Below are 18,009 nucleotides of genomic sequence, written 5' to 3' on the forward strand. Positions count from 1 at the left end.
TAATATAATTAATCTAAATTATAAATTTGACTTTCATAAATTAGTTAATTTTTTAAAGAAGATTAAATAAAATTAATTTTAGTAATATATAGAATAAAATAATAAATTCATTTATTAAAAGATGAGAGAGTGAATATAAAAAAAAAACTCACACTTTTGGATGGAAATGATTCATGGTATAAAGCTCATGTCTAAAACTTCAAAATTTATATATATATATCAAAATTATTAAATTGAAATGGTTCTTATATTTTTCAAAAAATTTATTTAATTTCCTTATTTATAAGGAAATTAAGTTCAGGTCTTCGTCATTCAATATTTTTCTTGTTGCATTTAATATTGCATTTAATATAAATATTTCCCTATTGGTTTTGGGACACGATACCAGACGACACATTTGACTGAACATAGAAGTTTATGTGCTGTCATGTTTTTATTTTTGTTATATAGTGTATTATATAAATATTTAATAAAATAGGAAATTGTTTTAGTCCACATTTAGATGTAGATGTTGATATTTTTCTTTAAAATATTATTTTTTTTATAGTATAATTGAAATGTGAATTCACCCTTAGGTTGGTGTAGAACTCGTAGACATGGGAAAAATGTCTTATGAAAATAATGGGATTTAATACCATTTTAGTCTATATCTTAAATTTTAATCTATGTACGATTATACCTAAAATAAAATTTTTAAAAAAAGATATTTTTAAATATAAAAAATATTTAAAAATACTTACATTTTATGGCAAAAAGTTTCAAAAATACAAAAACACTTTTAAAAATTTTTGTTGTAAAAGGTAAATATTTTTTCGATTCTTTTTTTTATAAAAATTTACCTAAAAAATAGAATTTAAGCTAGGTTTACAAAACAATTCAAAAAATTGTACTTGTTTTTATTAAGAGCCCGTTTGGATTGACCAGAGAAAAATGTGCTTTTTAAATAAACATTTTTATTTAAACTCTTTTGTTAAAAATTGTTTAAAATGAACTATGAATGTGTTTCGAAAGGTATTTTGAGTGGTTGTTAAACACATTAATTTTTTTCAAAATGATTTATTTTACAAATTAAACACTAAAAAAGTTAATCCAAACACATCCAAAAATTTCTTTACAATCGTCTTCAACTATTTTATGGTAACATTGAATATTAGCAAAATTTTAAAAAATACATATTAAAAACTAATTTGTTTTAGTTTTTTACAACTTGGCATGGTATTTGATTTTTTTTTTTATTTTTTTATTTTTGGTCTTTTAAAAACAAAACTCGTAGGTGAAACGAAGTAATATTTATAAAATAAAATTAAAAAACAAAAAGTAAATTTCAAATTATTATCAATTGGAAATTTTTTTTTAAAAAAAAAAGAAAAATTCTCACTTATTCCTTTTCTACCAAATAGATTACAAAATTCACTCCCACACTCACTATATCCATGAGCCAAACATCTTCAAATTATGTAAAATTTTATGAGTTTGTTGTAATTGTTGTATCCTTTTTCATTTGTTTGGTTCTTTTTTTTATTTGTCATTTCTTGTCTCATGTTTTTAATTTTGAACAAAGTAAAACGGAATTGTGCTTTTTTAATTGCTTCTTATTTATTGTTTTTAATTAAAAAAAAAAACATATGTTATGTATAATTCTGGACCAACAAAAATAGGTTGAAGGTTAAGGAAAGACCAGAAAAAGTAAATCCAAGACATTGGACTAATTAAGATTTAATCATAAATGGTTAAAAGCTCATATCCTAATCCTAAGGATTAAGATGAACGTAAGTCAATTCTCTCATAAATACATATCTCTATATATGAGGTAATTTGAATTTTACTCCCAAATTTCATACCTTTCAGATTCTTTCACTCTTTAATTTAAACATCGAAGTGTGTATGGCAAGCATCACATCGTTATGTAAGCTTTTTAGTGTGTGGCAAACATCATATCGGTGTGACAATTTTTCAGGTATGTGTGGCAAGCATCACATCGGTGTACAAATTCTCTTTTGTCAAGTCATGTTATTTTCCCTTCAAACAAATTCACCGTTGATGTCACAAAAAGGTCTGATGTGTTTCTCTTATCTAGATTTTGGCATCAACAACCTAACATATTTAATAAGACCATAACATGAATCTTGTTCTCTAAAATAGTAAAATATAATAAACGTGTAATATCCATATAGTTTATGTTATATTTATTTCTAGATATGTATTGTTCCTTTTAGAAGTAAAAAGTAATATATATTTTGTTAAACTACAATTTTGATGTGTATACTTTTGTTTCATTTTGGTCCACATACTTTTAATTATCAATTATCTAATTTTAGTTAATATATTTTCAATAAATCTTAAATTTAATTTATGTTATTTTCAATAAATTTTGAATTTAGTCCTTCAAAATAAATTTTGAATTTAGTCCTTCAAAATTATTTTTATCAAAAAATTTTAAATAATAACAATAATTTTCATGTTAGAAAAGACACGATGTGAATATATTTTAACAACAATGAAATGGTAATCTACATTTTTTAAAAAAAAATCATCAATAAACTAATTGCAATAACTAATTTAAGATTTATTACAAGTAAAAACATTCAAATTGAACACTCGAAAATATTTGGACTAAAATAAAACAAAACCTAAAGTACAAGGTTCACAATGGTATATACTATGTATTTTAAAAAATAGAAAACAAAATAAGAAATTCATTTTTATGGTATTTTCTTTTATTTAATTAATTGATGAAAGGCTCATTTAGTAATATTTCCACTTCTTGTTCATGTTTCGCATTTCTTGTTTTATAATAATAATAATAATAATATATTATTATTATTATTATTATTATTATTATTTTAAAAAAATAGACATGATTGATAACCATTTCATATTTCTGGTTTTACGAAATTATAAATTAAAATTATAAATATTTATCGTGTACTTTAGAAATAAGAAATGATAAAATAATCATTTTATTTATGTTTTGAAAGAAACAAACGTTAAACAAAAACGAAAATCTTGATTTGGTTGTTTTCAAAACTTTCACAATTTTGGAAGAGTTTATGGAAAATGAAAGAATAAATATGAATGGTTATGAAACAATTCTGTTTCTCAAAAATTGAAAATAGAAAATAAAAAATAAAACATAGAAATGTTATTATCAAACTAACTTGGTGCTTCCAAAAAATCTGTACATTTTGGAAACGTTTTTAAAAATGGAAAACAAAAAATAAGAATAGCCCAAACGCTTATAATGTATACTAATCTCTACTATATATAAAAGGGGCAAAGTGGGGAGAATTTTACCTTCCTACTTTTCCCCTCATTTTTAATATATGACCATTATACACTTTATTTTTAATGATTGGTTGTTGAAAAATCTATTTCAATCTACTTTCAAAACTTTCACTCCTTCCCACCTTTTCAATAAAACGTTTTTTCAATGAAAACACAACCTTTCACCAAAAAACACAACCTTTCACCAAAAGACTTTTTCTATATGTATTTAATTAATGTTAAAGGACAGATTAGAGATTTTTGGATAATCTATCTATTCTCAAGAATAAAGGTAAGCACAATTATGCGTTCATCGACAATATCTTCAAGAAGCTTTCTAATAAAATATTGTAAGTATTTGTGCTTTTTTATGGACTTTGACCGAAAACAAAGAAAATTACCATCAACGCGCATGTGTGTGTTTTTCTATTTGTTTTATTATTATTATTACATTGTAGTTGTAAAAAAGAATTGTATTTGTCATATTATATATTTGCAAAGGAGTTTTTGGATATACAACTAAATACTATTTTAAAACTTTAAATTAAAATTTTGACGTCACGTGCATTACATGCGTTCATTACTAGTTATATATATATATATCTAAGACAATATAAGAGAATCTTTTATATTCCTCTTTTGCCCTTACTTTTTCTAATAAATTCCTACTTTACCCTTTTTAGATGGGACACACCTCTTCGAGTGTAGGTGTCTGCTGAGTCGAATAGGTGCAACTAATATCAATGAGATGCAATTCTTCAAGACAGGGACATGATTTTCTGAATGTATGTGTCTATTGAGTCTCAAGAATACAATTGAAATATCAATGGGTTGAAATTAATTGGAGATGGTTGCATATCAAAGTGGTGCATTCTTTCGCTTATGGGGAAAATGTTATTAAAAAAAAAAGATTATAGAGAAAAATATATATGTTGGAGAAAAAAGTTATTAAACTTTTCAAATATAGAGGGACAAAAGTTTGAAAGAGAATTTTAAAGAGGGAAATAAATTTTGAAAGAGGAGGAAAGATTTTCGAGAAAGAAAAATTGAAGATAAGTTATTACTGAATTTGTTTTGTTTATTGCATTTTAGTTTTGGAAAAACAAATATTCGTATATTATTATATCATATATCTGCATTAAAGTTTTTTCTTAAGACAACTAAATAGTATTTTAAAACTTTAAATTAAAACTTTGATATTTCAATGTTTATTGCACGTGTTCATTACTTGTATTTTCACTAAAAAAACTAAACAAAAAATAGAAAACAAGAAAAATAAATGTTATCAAACATGCCTTAAACTTAAAATATTTTTAATTATTGTAATTTGGAGAAGAGGTTACCTATAAACTCAGAGAAGAGGTTCTATAAAACAATCAAAAAAATTATTATTTTTAATTATAATGTTATTGCCAATGGTACATTTATAATTTGGAGAAGAGGTTACCTATAAAACAATCAAAAAAATAACACACCAGTGCGGTATTTACCACAGACGCTCCAGTGCTTAAGTCAATATTTTGCACAAGGATAGGACAAGTAGTTTTTAGGGAGGAGTCGAGCTTACCTTTTATGGAGGGTTGTCGCGCTCTATTTATAATGGAGTTCATAGGTCTTTCTTATCCCTTTAAGATTTGGAATCTACTTCCTTTACCTGCTTAGAAACCAGAAACTCAAGACTGGACTTGGGCCACTAGAGATGCTCCAAAATAGAGGATCGATCTCGATTAGCCGCTCACGAGAAATTATTGACCTCGGGCTCGACTTCCAAGGCCGAGGCGGGCCAATTGGACTTGGTCTTTGAGGCCAAGGTGGGTCAAATGGCTATGAGGACCTAGTTAACCACATCCTCGCCCTTCCAGGTCGAGGTGGGCCAAATGGGTATTGTCCTAATTTCGTTTTCTCTCTATTTGTCAGGAACTTTCTCGGGTTTGCGTCTTGTCAGTCTTGGGTCCATTTTTCGAATTAGGTAATAACTCTTTTGGTTTTACTCTCATCTTTATTTTTTTATCATCCAAAATTACTCATAACATCCTTCATCACCTTCCTCATTTTAATGGTCAACGAGCACCGATAACGGCAATTTTGACCTTCTTTCTCATATATATATTTTGTATTTTAAAAAAAAAAAACTAACGGCTCCAAATTTGGAATGGACCAACATCAAATTTGGAAAGAACAAGATTGTGTTTTCATTTTTTTAAAAAAATTAGGTCCCGTTTGATAATCATTTGGTTTTTTGTTTTTGTTTTTGAAAATTAAGCCTATTTTATCCACATTTCTTATAATAATCTACATCTTTCTTAAGTATAATAGTTAAATTCTTAGCTAAATTCCAAAAATAATTTTTTTTTTAAAAAAAATAACTTTTTTAGTTCTCAAAATTTGACTTAGAAAAAAAAATCAATCATTATAAACTCAGAGACTAAAGATGTTGAGTTTGTAAACTCAGGATCCTAACGAAATCTATCCCAAACATCAAGAATTAAAAAAATGTATTTGTTTTTTTTATTATTATCAAATAATGTTTAGCTATCTACTATAGGTTTTCTTGATTAAAAAAAGTTATGCGCTATAGTTTTGGAAATATAGCAAAACATGAAAGGTAAGAATTATAAGCACATTGCACATTAGAAATAACAAGGTCGATAGCAAAAAAATGATAAAAAAAAAAAGTAAGAAATAAATGAAGTCTCTATTCACTTAAAAATTTCTAACACTACATTAGTATATACTCTTTTTCTTCTTACTATAATTTTATTTTTATAGATATATTATAGATTAAATTAAATTAAATGCCCTTATACTCAATCTACTTGTTCAAATAGTTCAAGTTGTAAAGTTCACGGTGATTAAATTGTAAGATTACCAAATATTTCTAACTAAATTGTTAAAATTAGCACATTTAAGTTTTCACCTAATTAGCACACTTTTTTGAAAATCATAAGAATAGTTTTTATCTGTCCATCATGGATGAGATCGGCAAATCAAATTTTTCTTAGTTATTAATACACACCGAGATTTGCTAAATTTTTATGTAATTCAAATTTTATGCCAAATCTAATATCCTTTCCATTTTTCTCTAAATTTGGTTATCTTTACTAAATATTATATCAAATTATTACCTAATTTTTCAAATCTTTAACATAATTTATGTTTTAACAATTATATGAATTTTCAAAATTCCGAATGGATTTTTCAATTATCAAAATAGATTTCTAAATTAATTCAACATTTTTAAATTTTGGGAAAGATCAAATTTTACAACAATTAATAAGATTTGGGATATATATACAAATTCGGTGTTAATCTTGCTCGAGATTCTATCGAAAAAATTCAAATATATGGAATTTTGGGGTTAATTATGTCTGAGATTAACATCAAGATACATGTAATTTTTTCAAATCATATGCAATCTTTCTAAATCATATACCAACTCTTATTTCTTCTAGAATTTCCTCTTGCAATATTTTCTAAATCTTATATAAAATCTTGCAAATCTTACTTCAAATTTTTTTAAATTGTGTAATATTTGATAGTGTGAATTTTTTAATTTTAAAAAGATTTGAGAAGATTACATCAATTTTTTTACCCAAATCGTGTGTGTAATCTCTCAAGATATAGACCAAAACAATCGAAAAATAAAAATTTTAACACAATTGAAAAGTAAAATTTTTAACTAAATTTCGTCAGAGATATATGAAAAAATCTATTTAAACGAATTTTCGAAAGCTTGGTAATTTTATAAGGTAAAAAATGAAAGACGCACGATTTCTCCTTTTTTTTCTTCAATGATTTTTTATTTCCTTATTATTAAATTTCAATTTTTCTTAGAGGATTCTTATTATTATTAAATTTCATTGACTTATATTATATCACCATTTATCATGACAATATCTAACCTATCACATCAATAGTTAATGACTGACATATAGTAGGAAAATAATAGGGTAAGTGTAAATGACCAAAATGCCCATGGAATTGTGATTATGAAAAGGAGATTGAAGGGTGTTTTGGTAGTTATAATGGACTAGTACAGATGTAGATACCGGAAAATCAATACCCAACGGTTTCTATAAATTGAGAAGCAAGTCCTCTCAACTAAGGGAACTCACCACCACCACGATTTACCGGAATTCTACGACGGACGACGGAGCGGAAAATGGACTCCTGCCGTATCAGTCAATGGTAGCGATTGTAAATATTTTGTACTTTCAACCTCGCTTCTTCCACGGAGTCGGATCAGAGCCGTCGTTTCGTTCTGACCACTCTTCTTCCACCGAGAGACTCACCGGAGCGGTTAATTTCCCGATGAAATTCCTTTTCGAGTTTGTTTCTTGCTGCGTGCCGGTGAACATGTCACGCATAGAGAATCCGGAGGAGACGGAGGCGCCAGGCGTCAAGGAGGTGAGATCTCTAGCTCCGATTACCACCAGAAAACACCGGCGGAGAAAACGAAGCGCGTCGTTGCCTTCAGCGGCGAAACTAGCCGTCGATTGGAAGCCATCGCTGGGAGCGATCTCGGAGGATAAGGTAGTCCTGGTAGTGATGGAGAGAGAGAAAAGCGATGAACAGACGGCGGAATCGGAACGATCGGTGAAAAGAAAGAGCGGATCTCGCGACGGAGAAAGCAGAGGCGTTCACGGCCGTAATAACAGTAACGATTTCAGGTACGTTATCGTTTGTCAGTTCATGAATCTTCCGTATGATTTTCAAAACCGTAAAGATCCGTGAAATGAAAACGACATCTGAAAAGAATTTCTGTTATTTTCTCTCTCTTCTCTTCAGCATCAGGCGAAGTCCAGCAGCGATTCCGGTCGTGATTCCGGCGTTTTCTCCGACTCCGTTCTTGTTCTGATGCAAATTTACACTTCCACTTTCCGATCACTCAAGGCTGTGTAGTATATTATGTTATATGTATATATATAGTTTTGGTTGCTGTAATTTGTATAATTATTAATATTATGATCTGAAAACAGAAAGTTGAGATTATTGAGGAAGAAAACTTTGTCCATGAAATTTGTAGCTTGTTTGAGTGCTTTCTTTAATGGGGACTCTCTGCAAATTTAAATGTAATTTAAATGTTCCCATTTTTCTACATCATAGCCTTCATTATTTATCTTCTCCCCATGTTGTTTTGGGCTATTCTTAGAGCAAGAATGTTCAACCTATTTATATATATATATATTTATACCAAGTTGTGTTGGAGAAAATTTTGGTTCTTCAAGTTTAAGTTCTATGGTTGCTTTTCAATGTTTATTTTAATTTCACAAATTCTGAAAAATGTTTTTATTTTCATCCACAAACTTTCATAAAGATCACTTTTGTTTTTGTTATATATAATACTCATATATAAATATAAATAAATGTATATCCGCTTTTACCAATATGAGGATAGCTAATGACTTTAATAACAAATTTGAAATGAGAGTTTCAAATTTTACCGCGGACAACACTTGAAGAACCAATCATAATTTGGTCTTTTTGTTTTATTATTTACTTTAAACCAATGTTTTTAAAAACCAAACGAAATTTTAAAAATTAAAAAAATAGTTTATTATTTTTTTTAAAAAAAATTGATTAAGAATTCCACTCTTATACTTTAAAAATGCAAATCATGGTTAAAAAATGAGAGAAAATATGTTTAAATTTAAAAAACAAAAAATGAAATGATTACCCAATAGATTAAATAAAAAATATATATATATAAAGACAAAGAGAAATAAATTTAAAATTTTAAACATGAATGTAGAAAAAAAAGAAAGAAGGGAGTTCAAACTTCTTGTTCTTATTCTTAAATCAAAACTGTTTTTACAAACATATTTTAGAATAACACTAGTTAAGTGTGTATTCGTAAAATATATTGAAGTAGTTTTAGAATCTAGGAATAACATTATACAACAACCATAAAGAATTTGAAAAAAAATATATATATTAATAATCAATTAAGAATATTTTAAAAGATATTGAAAGATATAGTTTAGATAAGATAATCTGGCTCAATTTCAACAATTGTCATTGATTTGACAAGTTGTTAATCTTGTCTCTTATGGAAATTCATCTCAATTTAAATTAAAGCAAATGTTATCATTGACTTTAATCAAATAGACTTCATATATAATTTATATAAATATTCACACAAGTTCTAGCTCCTAGTGTGTGTATAAATATATTAAATTTAATAAGAGGCGAATAAGAAAAATCAAATTTTTTTTTCTGTTTTTTGAAAATAAGAATATTTAACCATTGATCTCCAAAAATCAATTGAATTGGGCCGGTCCCTAATATTATTTAATCATATTAACTATATTGTTTGACTCAACTAATCTATATTCTATATATTTATTTATTATATGCATGCAAAATATGAATGCCATCCAATTAAAAAAAAATCATATAAGACCTATTTGATCATTGTTCTTTTTTTTTTTTTTTTTTTTTTTTAATAATAGAGGATACAACATAATTTCATGATTCATGTGTATGTAAGCAACAATAACATATATATTTATTGGTAGATCATGAAGACTAACTTTTTATATTTTGAAGTACTAAAAAATCCCCTTATTTTTTAATATAATACAAATGAAAAAAAGAAAAAAAAAAGAAAATATAAAAAATAATTATCCAAACATGATTTAGAGAATTTTTGTTCCTAAAAATCAGAAAACATCTCTGCAAACGAATTTAAAAAGTTGAATATAAAAGATTTATATATATATAAAAAATTATTAATTGTTTTAAATGGTAAATTGCTGAAAATATTTTCAAATATAGCAAAATATCACTATCTATCAATGATAGATATAAACATCTATCATTGGGTAATAAATCACGATAGACATCTATCAAACATTGTGATAGATTGCAACATTTTATTATATTTATAAATAGTTTACCCATTTTCTAAATTTGAAAACACTCTCTATAAAATAAATTGATAGTAATCAAATCAAAAGAAGAAAAAAAGGAAAGAAAACTCCATTATCATCCATGCAAGTTGTTAGGATATAAAAAAATGGTAGGATAATAATAGATTCAATGCATAGTTGAAAATAGGGTGGAAAACACCAAGTGGATTTGCATTGGATGAAATAGTATATTAAAATTTAAAAGTTAAGAAATGTCACATAAAGAAGAAAAAGTAAGCATGAGATTATGGAAATCTATAGAGAAAAATGATATATTTGGTTAAGAGTCACATCATTCACAAGTTTCCCTTTTTCTTTGATCAAGTAGGCTCCAATTGACAAAGTTCCTCTTAAAAGGGTTTGATTTCTAACATCTTTCTTCAACTTTATTTATTATGGTTTATTTTAATGTAAAACTATTTGGGGTTTCATTTAATGTTTTAATGGGAAGGAAAAAGATAAATTATAATATAGATGGAAAATTGGTTATCATCTCTGGCTAAATTAAAAAAGAGTTTTGTATTTTGTGTAAAAAAAAGTACTTGAACTTTCAAAAGTTTAAAAAATATTTCAATCTTAAAAAAAAAAAATTAAAAAATATCCTTAATTTAGTTTCCTAAATGTTATTAAAATTTTAAAATTTTTAAAAATACTTGTAGTGTTGGTGTATGAAAAAAATTCATTGTTTCCTCATTGGAAAACTATGTGTAAGCTTTCAAAAGTTGCATTAGTATCATTAACCTTTCAAGAAAAGTTATGTCTTACTGTTTATCTACACGTAGTTAAGGCCTCCCTTTTCCATTTTCTCTCTCTCTTCTACTTCAACTTATGATCTAACACTTCTCTATTTTCCTTCTTTTTCTCTCTCTTTTTCCATACACTCTTAGTCCCCTTTTTCTCACCCATCCCTTGATTATCTTATTGTTATTAATTATGTTGTTTTATGTTAATGGTTTAACATTTTTTTTTATCTAAAAACGAACTTTTAATTAAAGATATATAGATTATAACAAGAAGAAAGAGAATACTGAAACTATCAAGAGATCTTTAGGACTTAAGCATAAACCTAAGTTTGGGAATCTTAAGCCTAGGGACTTAGCTAGGTAACATGGGTTTAAAAAAACTATGTTTAGGATGCATATTTAAGAAATCTAAGAATGGAATGTACATCTCAAAATCTTGGGTTTGCGGAGTATTTTATTGTATTATTGATTAATTATTAGATCTTAGATATGTTTAAAATTCTCCTCTTAATTATTTATTTTAATTGGATAATAGAGTCTAGTTTAAATAAAATATTTTCCATATTTTTCAAAAATAACAAAATTCAAAATTAAAGTTGTTTATCTTATATTTTAGATTAATAATCACTTTTGGTCCTTGAACTTTTTTTAGAGTAACAATTTAGTCTCTAAACTTTGATTTGTAACGATTTATTCTCTATACTTTCAATTTTTTAACAATTTAGTCTCTGAACTTTAGTATGTAATAATTTAGTTCTTTTATTTTCAAAATCGTAACAATTTAGTCCCTAAAAAAACATCAAAATTAGATGTCAGTTTTTAATATTTTATGATGTAGACTTCATATTTTGCAAAAATATTGAGTCTGTAATTAGTTTAACGGTTTATTTATGCATGAAACCTCATTAAATCTTATCATTAATTTTTACAGTAGGGACTAATTTGTTACACATTTTAAAGTACAATGATGAAATTATTACATAAATAAAGTTCAGGGACTATTGTTACAAAATTTAAAGTATAGGGACCAAATCGTTATTTATATAAAAGTTTAGGGATTAAAAGTGATTTTTAACCTTTATTTTATCTTAAATGACTAAGTTAATACGTAAAAAATGACTAATTTAAACAAAATTCATCGGGTAAACAACTAATCTAAAATTAAAATTATTTATATTACTAATTTTAGTTTAGGAAAATTTTTATAAATAGAAAAATTCCAAAAATATTTACACTTTATAGCACTTTTAGAACTTTTTGTTATAAAGTGTAAATATTTTTAAATATTTTTTTATATTTAAAAAGACACCTTTAATTAATAATTCAAAATCAACTATTTTTACTTTTGGAACTTTTTGCTCTANTTTAAAAAGACACCTTTAATTAATAATTCAAAATCAACTATTTTTACTTTTGGAACTTTTTGCTCTAAAATGTAAATATTTTTAAATATTTTTTTTATATTTAAAAAGACACCTTTAGTTTATAATTCAAAATCAACTATTTTTATTACTTTTGTAAGAAATAAATAGATTTCCTCGTCCATTTTGAAATTGAGATTTGATTAAACTTTATTTTTTTTAATTGTTTTCCACAATTTGATATTTTAATTTTACTAACTAGGAAAACTAACTAACTATATAAATTATTGTTTATTTTGTTTTTGGATAACTAAGTTAAAAATAAAGGAATTCATTCAGATGTTGGACCCTATTATAAATTAAATTATGTTGGTTATTCACATCATATTGTTCAAATGAAAAAGATGGCGACTAATTTTATTACGATTTGCATCATGTAGAAAATAAGGCAATAATTATTTTTAATATGGTTAGTTAAAAATAAATAAAAGTATTGATTTTACTTTTTTTTCTTTTAAATGTTCCTCAAACTAAATGAACTAAAAACATTTTTCTTATTTCTTATTCCATGTTTTTTATTTTTTTAGAAACTAGAAGCAGAAATTGTTTGATAATTATTTCTGTTTATTGTTTCCTGAAAAAAAAAAAAGAAACAAAAACAGAAATTTGTTTGATAATTATTTTTCGTTTCTCGTTTCTTATATTTTTTTCCTAACATTTTTTTCTTATTTTATAGTAGAAATATAATTTACTTATGTAAAATAAAAAAAAATATAACATGCATTAAAATATAAAAAAGTAATTATAAAACATTTACATTATTAAATACACAAAAGTCTTTATAATAAATTAATAAATATTATACAAATGTTTTTTATTTTCATTTGTTGCTAAAATTTGATTCACAATATTAGTCTCACTCAAGTCATTTTTTTTAAATGATGTTGACTCAAATCCAAATTAATTATATTATTATAAATGACATGGTTGTAAAGTGTTAAAGTGAACCTAAATGAATGTTTTAATAAAAAAAATGTGTATATTATAAAATTCTAACTGATTTTGATTATACTTGAAATAATAAACTTATATTTAAAAAAAATACATAAGTATGCCTATTTTAAATTTAAAATTCAAAATTCAAGAAAATATTTAAATATAATAAAAATTATTTAAAATTTGAAAGATCAAAATAACATATAAATTTAAATATTGAAAAATTTTAAAATTCAAAACTAAATTAACTTATAAATATAAAAAATAAAAAATAAAAGAAGAAATAAAAGTAATATAGCAAAGTTAATATGGAAAAGAAAGAAATTAAAAATAAAATAATGCATCAACTGGGGCATCAAACCCAGGATTTACGCCCAAGGATGACTTGAGTCATGTCTAACTACCAATAAGCCAAACCCAATCTTAGATCAGAAGCTAAACAATTGAAATAAAATAGAAACGAAATAGGGAAACTATTTTCTGTAATTTCTCAAATTTGATCTAAATTTTAAAAACGTTGCTATTTTAGAAATATTGTATAAGAACATTTATCAAACTAATCAGTTTCTTAAAAAATAATAAACAGAAATATGAAATAAGAAACGAGAATGTTATTGAATGCGCCTATGGAAAAGAGGGTCTACCTCATCTCAAGTCCAACCCTTGAGACAAATACTTATTCATATTATATATTAATGTTTTAACAAGATTGTACGCTAGTAGTTGAATATGTGTTAACATGTTGTTTTAGTTTAATATACAATAAAGAGATACATTGAGAAAAGACATATTGAGATTTGGATAATAATTTTGAGGACAATTAGTAGGGGTGAATAGAAAGAAAACATATGTATTACGAAATTTGTAGTGATAAAGACTTTATTAATCATTTTTGCAATTCAAATTACTCTACTTATTTTGCTTAATTAAGAAGAATTGAATTATTTGAAATGGATATTCTTTTGACCGTCCTTTTTGTATTTGATTATTCATGGGTTTGTTGAGTTTTAAGGGGAGATTTTAATTTTGAAATTTTGTGTAATTTTATACATTAGCTTGCTGTTTTAGTTTATGTTTGACTAATCGAAAAAGTTGGTATAAGAAATAGATAAAGGAAAGAAAATGAGAGTATATGAAGAAACAAATGAGTTCTATATAAACTGTTTTAAAATTAGTTATTTTCTAAGTTGATATAGTTGTAATGAAACTAACTATTGCTAACACAAATTTCAAAATTTTATGGGTATTTTCTACAATTTAGCCATCATATTTGCTACTCTGTGTCATCAAATATAATTTCTAAGTATGATTTTGTTTTTATTTTTCATGTACCTATTTAAACCTTAATTTCTCCATAATTGTCTTTTATTTTATTTTATTACTGATATATTATTTTCATTAATGGATATCTAAACTGATAAAACATGTGCAAGATAGCAAGATTGAGATATATCAATGAGTTATTTTATTTATTTATTTTTTAAAAAATAAACTTTTTATCAAGATAGCGCTGGATAGTGGTGGATCTAGAACTTTGTTTAAGGGAATAGATGTATATAAGACTAGAAATTTAGTTCATTAACTTTTAGATTTGTGTTTATATATAGTCCTAAGCTTTAAAAATTATCTAATTAGTCCATTAGTTCTCGAGTTTTGTGTTTAATGAATTTCTAAAATAATAATTTTGCATCCAATAGGTCTCTTACATATTCAATAGTGTTAAAAATTAACTATTGTATAGACATTAAATTTAACTCTATGCTTAATAAGTATGATTGAACATCTTTTTAGAATTAATGTGTATTAACTATTGTCTCGTTTGATAACCATTTAGTTTTTTTTTTATTTTAAAAATTAAATTTATAGACTACTTCTACCTCTAAATTTTTTCCTCTGATATCTATTTTTTATCAATCGCTTCAAAAAACCAAGCCAAAATTTGAAAATTAAAACAAGTAGCTTTTAAAAACTTGTTTTTATTTTTGAAATTTGGCTAAAAATTCAACCATTGTATATAAGAGAGATGCAAATCATGGTAAAATAGGGAGGAAATAGACTTAACTTTAAAAAACAAAAACTAAAAAAGTTACCAAACGGGGCCTACATAATTAAGAATTTAAGGTTGAATTAGACACAAAAATAATTTTTCTGTTGTCCTATAGAAAAGTTACTTTTAAAACATTTTAAATCTTTATGAGATATATTAGAAATAAATTAAAAATTTATAATTTTATTAGACATTTTTAAGGAATTAAAGACAAAATTAAAAGTTTTAGAATTTATTTGCTACAATTTTCAAAAATAGAGACTAAACTTATACTTTAACCATCATATAAATGTAATTTAGGTGCATTGCTATAAAATATGTAGATTAAATAATACTAATAGATTATTATAAACCTTTTACTAAAATTTAAAATATTATTATNTATATATATATATATATATATATATATTATCGTGGCTAAATTAGACTATAATTGACTTATAGTATCATTTATATAAAGTAAGATAGCATATATTGTAAAATATCTGTGTAAATGTCGATGCAATAGCGAAATTAAAAAAAAATGAAACAATAATTACAAAATAATATAAAACATTAAAAATTAATTACAAAATTAAAGAACATGAAATATTTACATACAAAATAATTATAAATTGTTTATCATAAAATGAAGTGGATACAAAAATGAAAAAAACATAGCGTTAAACTAACATAACATAATCAAAATAGAAAAATTATAACATTGAACATAAAAGGAATATAAAAAGCATAACATTAAATATAACACAACATGAAAAAGAAAGAAGAAAAAGAAAACTCTACAAGTAGATGGAGCTTGAGAAGAAATGAGAGGAATATTAGAAAACTTACATTAATTTAAGTTTGTGGTAAAGTGATGTGAAAATTCAATGGAAAATATTTGAATGAAAATATGTGCCTTTTGAAAATAAAGATTTTTTTAAAGTTAAAAGAGAAAAAAACTTCTCTTGCACTTCCATTGAGCTAGCATAGCTAAAAGCTAAAAAAAATCTTGAAATTTCGATGAAAGTATCAAAATATCGATGAAAATTTCAAAATTTTGAGAAGTTTCAAGAAATTCAAGAATTTGAGAAAAAATCGAAATTTTCTCATGTCGAAATTTCGAGCCTATTAAATTCTCGAAATTTCGATTGAAATTTCTGTTGGTTTACAGAAATATGCAGCAGAAGAAAACATGATCATTAAGTATTCTAGTTTCTTAATTTTGACATCAAAATAAACATATTCACAGAGAATTAAGAGAGTTTCAACACATGCCTTTGAAGATCCCCTTCTTGAACGAAATACAGCTGCAATCTTCTTCAATTCAGCCGTGGACCATCACTAGATCTTCCCTACTATTCTCTTGGAGACTTAAATTGAATTGTGAGACTCAAAACAATCTTGAATTAGGGAAAAAATGGAGAGGAGGTCACTGGTTTACCAAGGCTATAATTTCTCAGCAAAGTCAGTCAATTGCATCGGAGTCTTTCAGCTGAAGCTTATGTGATATATCTTAGAATATCATGCGATCCAATTGCATCAAATTCTGTCAACTTCAACTCCAATTTTTGGTAGTGAGAATTGAATAAGGTGCTTGATTAGAAAGTGGGTTTTTCCATTTTCCAATTTTTCATTTTCCTATTAATTTTGAATCCATTTTCAAAATCAAATGCCATATCAGTTTTTTAATTTCATAAGTAAAATTGAAAATTTATTTGTTTTACAAAAATTAATTCAAAATTAATTTTTCTAATAAAATTAATAATTAATAATTAATTAAACAATTTAATTAATTTCAATTAATTTAGTATCAAATATTAAATTAATTAATCACCAATTCTACTACCAAGAATCACTATTCATGAAATTAATATTTAAATCATATTTATATATTAATCGATTCTCCAATTACGTTTAATTCCAAAAATTAAACATATAATTATATCACATATAATTACTAATTCCCTTAATTCGAATTTGAATATTGTAAATCAACTTATCATGCTATTCTAAGGCTTATGTGTTTGTGAGCTAGTAGGGGACCTAATGAACCTAGATCATGGGCTCCAACGATTCGAGATTAACTGGTTAAATTCTTTACACTGAATTAACTCCTCTTCGTTAACTACAAGGTCACTCCACTAAAACCCAGAATTACACTCCTCTCATTGTAGATATATTGTGTCCACTCGATATAACCATGATGAATAAGTTAACTCTTCATAGGTTGTTCGTAATAATAACTTGGTCAAAAGGTTGTTTAACCCCCGAGATTACCTCTTGTTCCTTAAGTCCCACTGATCCTCTAATAAACAATTGATTTGTGATCCGATCATCAAACAAAGCCCCTCTTGGACCAATGAGAGGGTGGGGCCCTTGCTCAAGACCTAGAATCAACACTTAAGGGAACAGCCTCCCTACTATACTTGAAAGTGGGTAGGAGTAAATTGCATCTTGTACCTTATGTCCCCAGCTATCTACCTGGTCTTACCCTTGAAATGGGAGGCTTATTGAGCCAGCACTATTGAGTCAACCTTCACTTATGCAAATCTAAGGATAATCCCGAATAAACAGGAATTCATAGTTAGCTCAGGATTAAGGTTAAGTTACCTAGGTCATCGTTATGAAATAGTCAGTCTTAAATAGTAAACAATGTTATAAAGTAAGAGTGACTTATTTCTTGGTCCGATCTTATGCAAACTCAT

The 18,009-nt window shown here is 25.5% G+C and overlaps 1 protein-coding gene across 1 annotated transcript; it reads left to right on the top strand.

Moving 5' to 3' along the window:
- Positions 1–7,347: 7,347 nt before the first annotated feature.
- Positions 7,348–8,362, top strand: LOC120091204. Its single transcript, XM_039049120.1, has 2 exons — positions 7,348–7,934; positions 8,053–8,362. The coding sequence occupies exons 1-2, from the start codon at positions 7,450–7,452 to the stop codon at positions 8,120–8,122; spliced, it is 555 nt and encodes a 184-aa protein (XP_038905048.1). The 5' UTR covers positions 7,348–7,449; the 3' UTR covers positions 8,123–8,362.
- Positions 8,363–18,009: the final 9,647 nt, after the last annotated feature.

The sequence above is a fragment of the Benincasa hispida genome, chromosome 11 (assembly GCF_009727055.1).
Source record: "Benincasa hispida cultivar B227 chromosome 11, ASM972705v1, whole genome shotgun sequence".
Taxonomy (NCBI): domain Eukaryota; kingdom Viridiplantae; phylum Streptophyta; class Magnoliopsida; order Cucurbitales; family Cucurbitaceae; genus Benincasa; species Benincasa hispida.

Excerpts from the sequence above, each read along its gene's own strand:
- LOC120091204 (XM_039049120.1), top strand. The coding sequence starts at position 7,450 with ATGGTAGCGATTGTAAATATTTTGTACTTTCAACCTCGCTTCTTCCAC. Across the intron at positions 7,935-8,052 it reads AATAACAGTAACGATTTCAG|CATCAGGCGAAGTCCAGCAG; the intron begins GTACGTTATCGT and ends TCTTCTCTTCAG.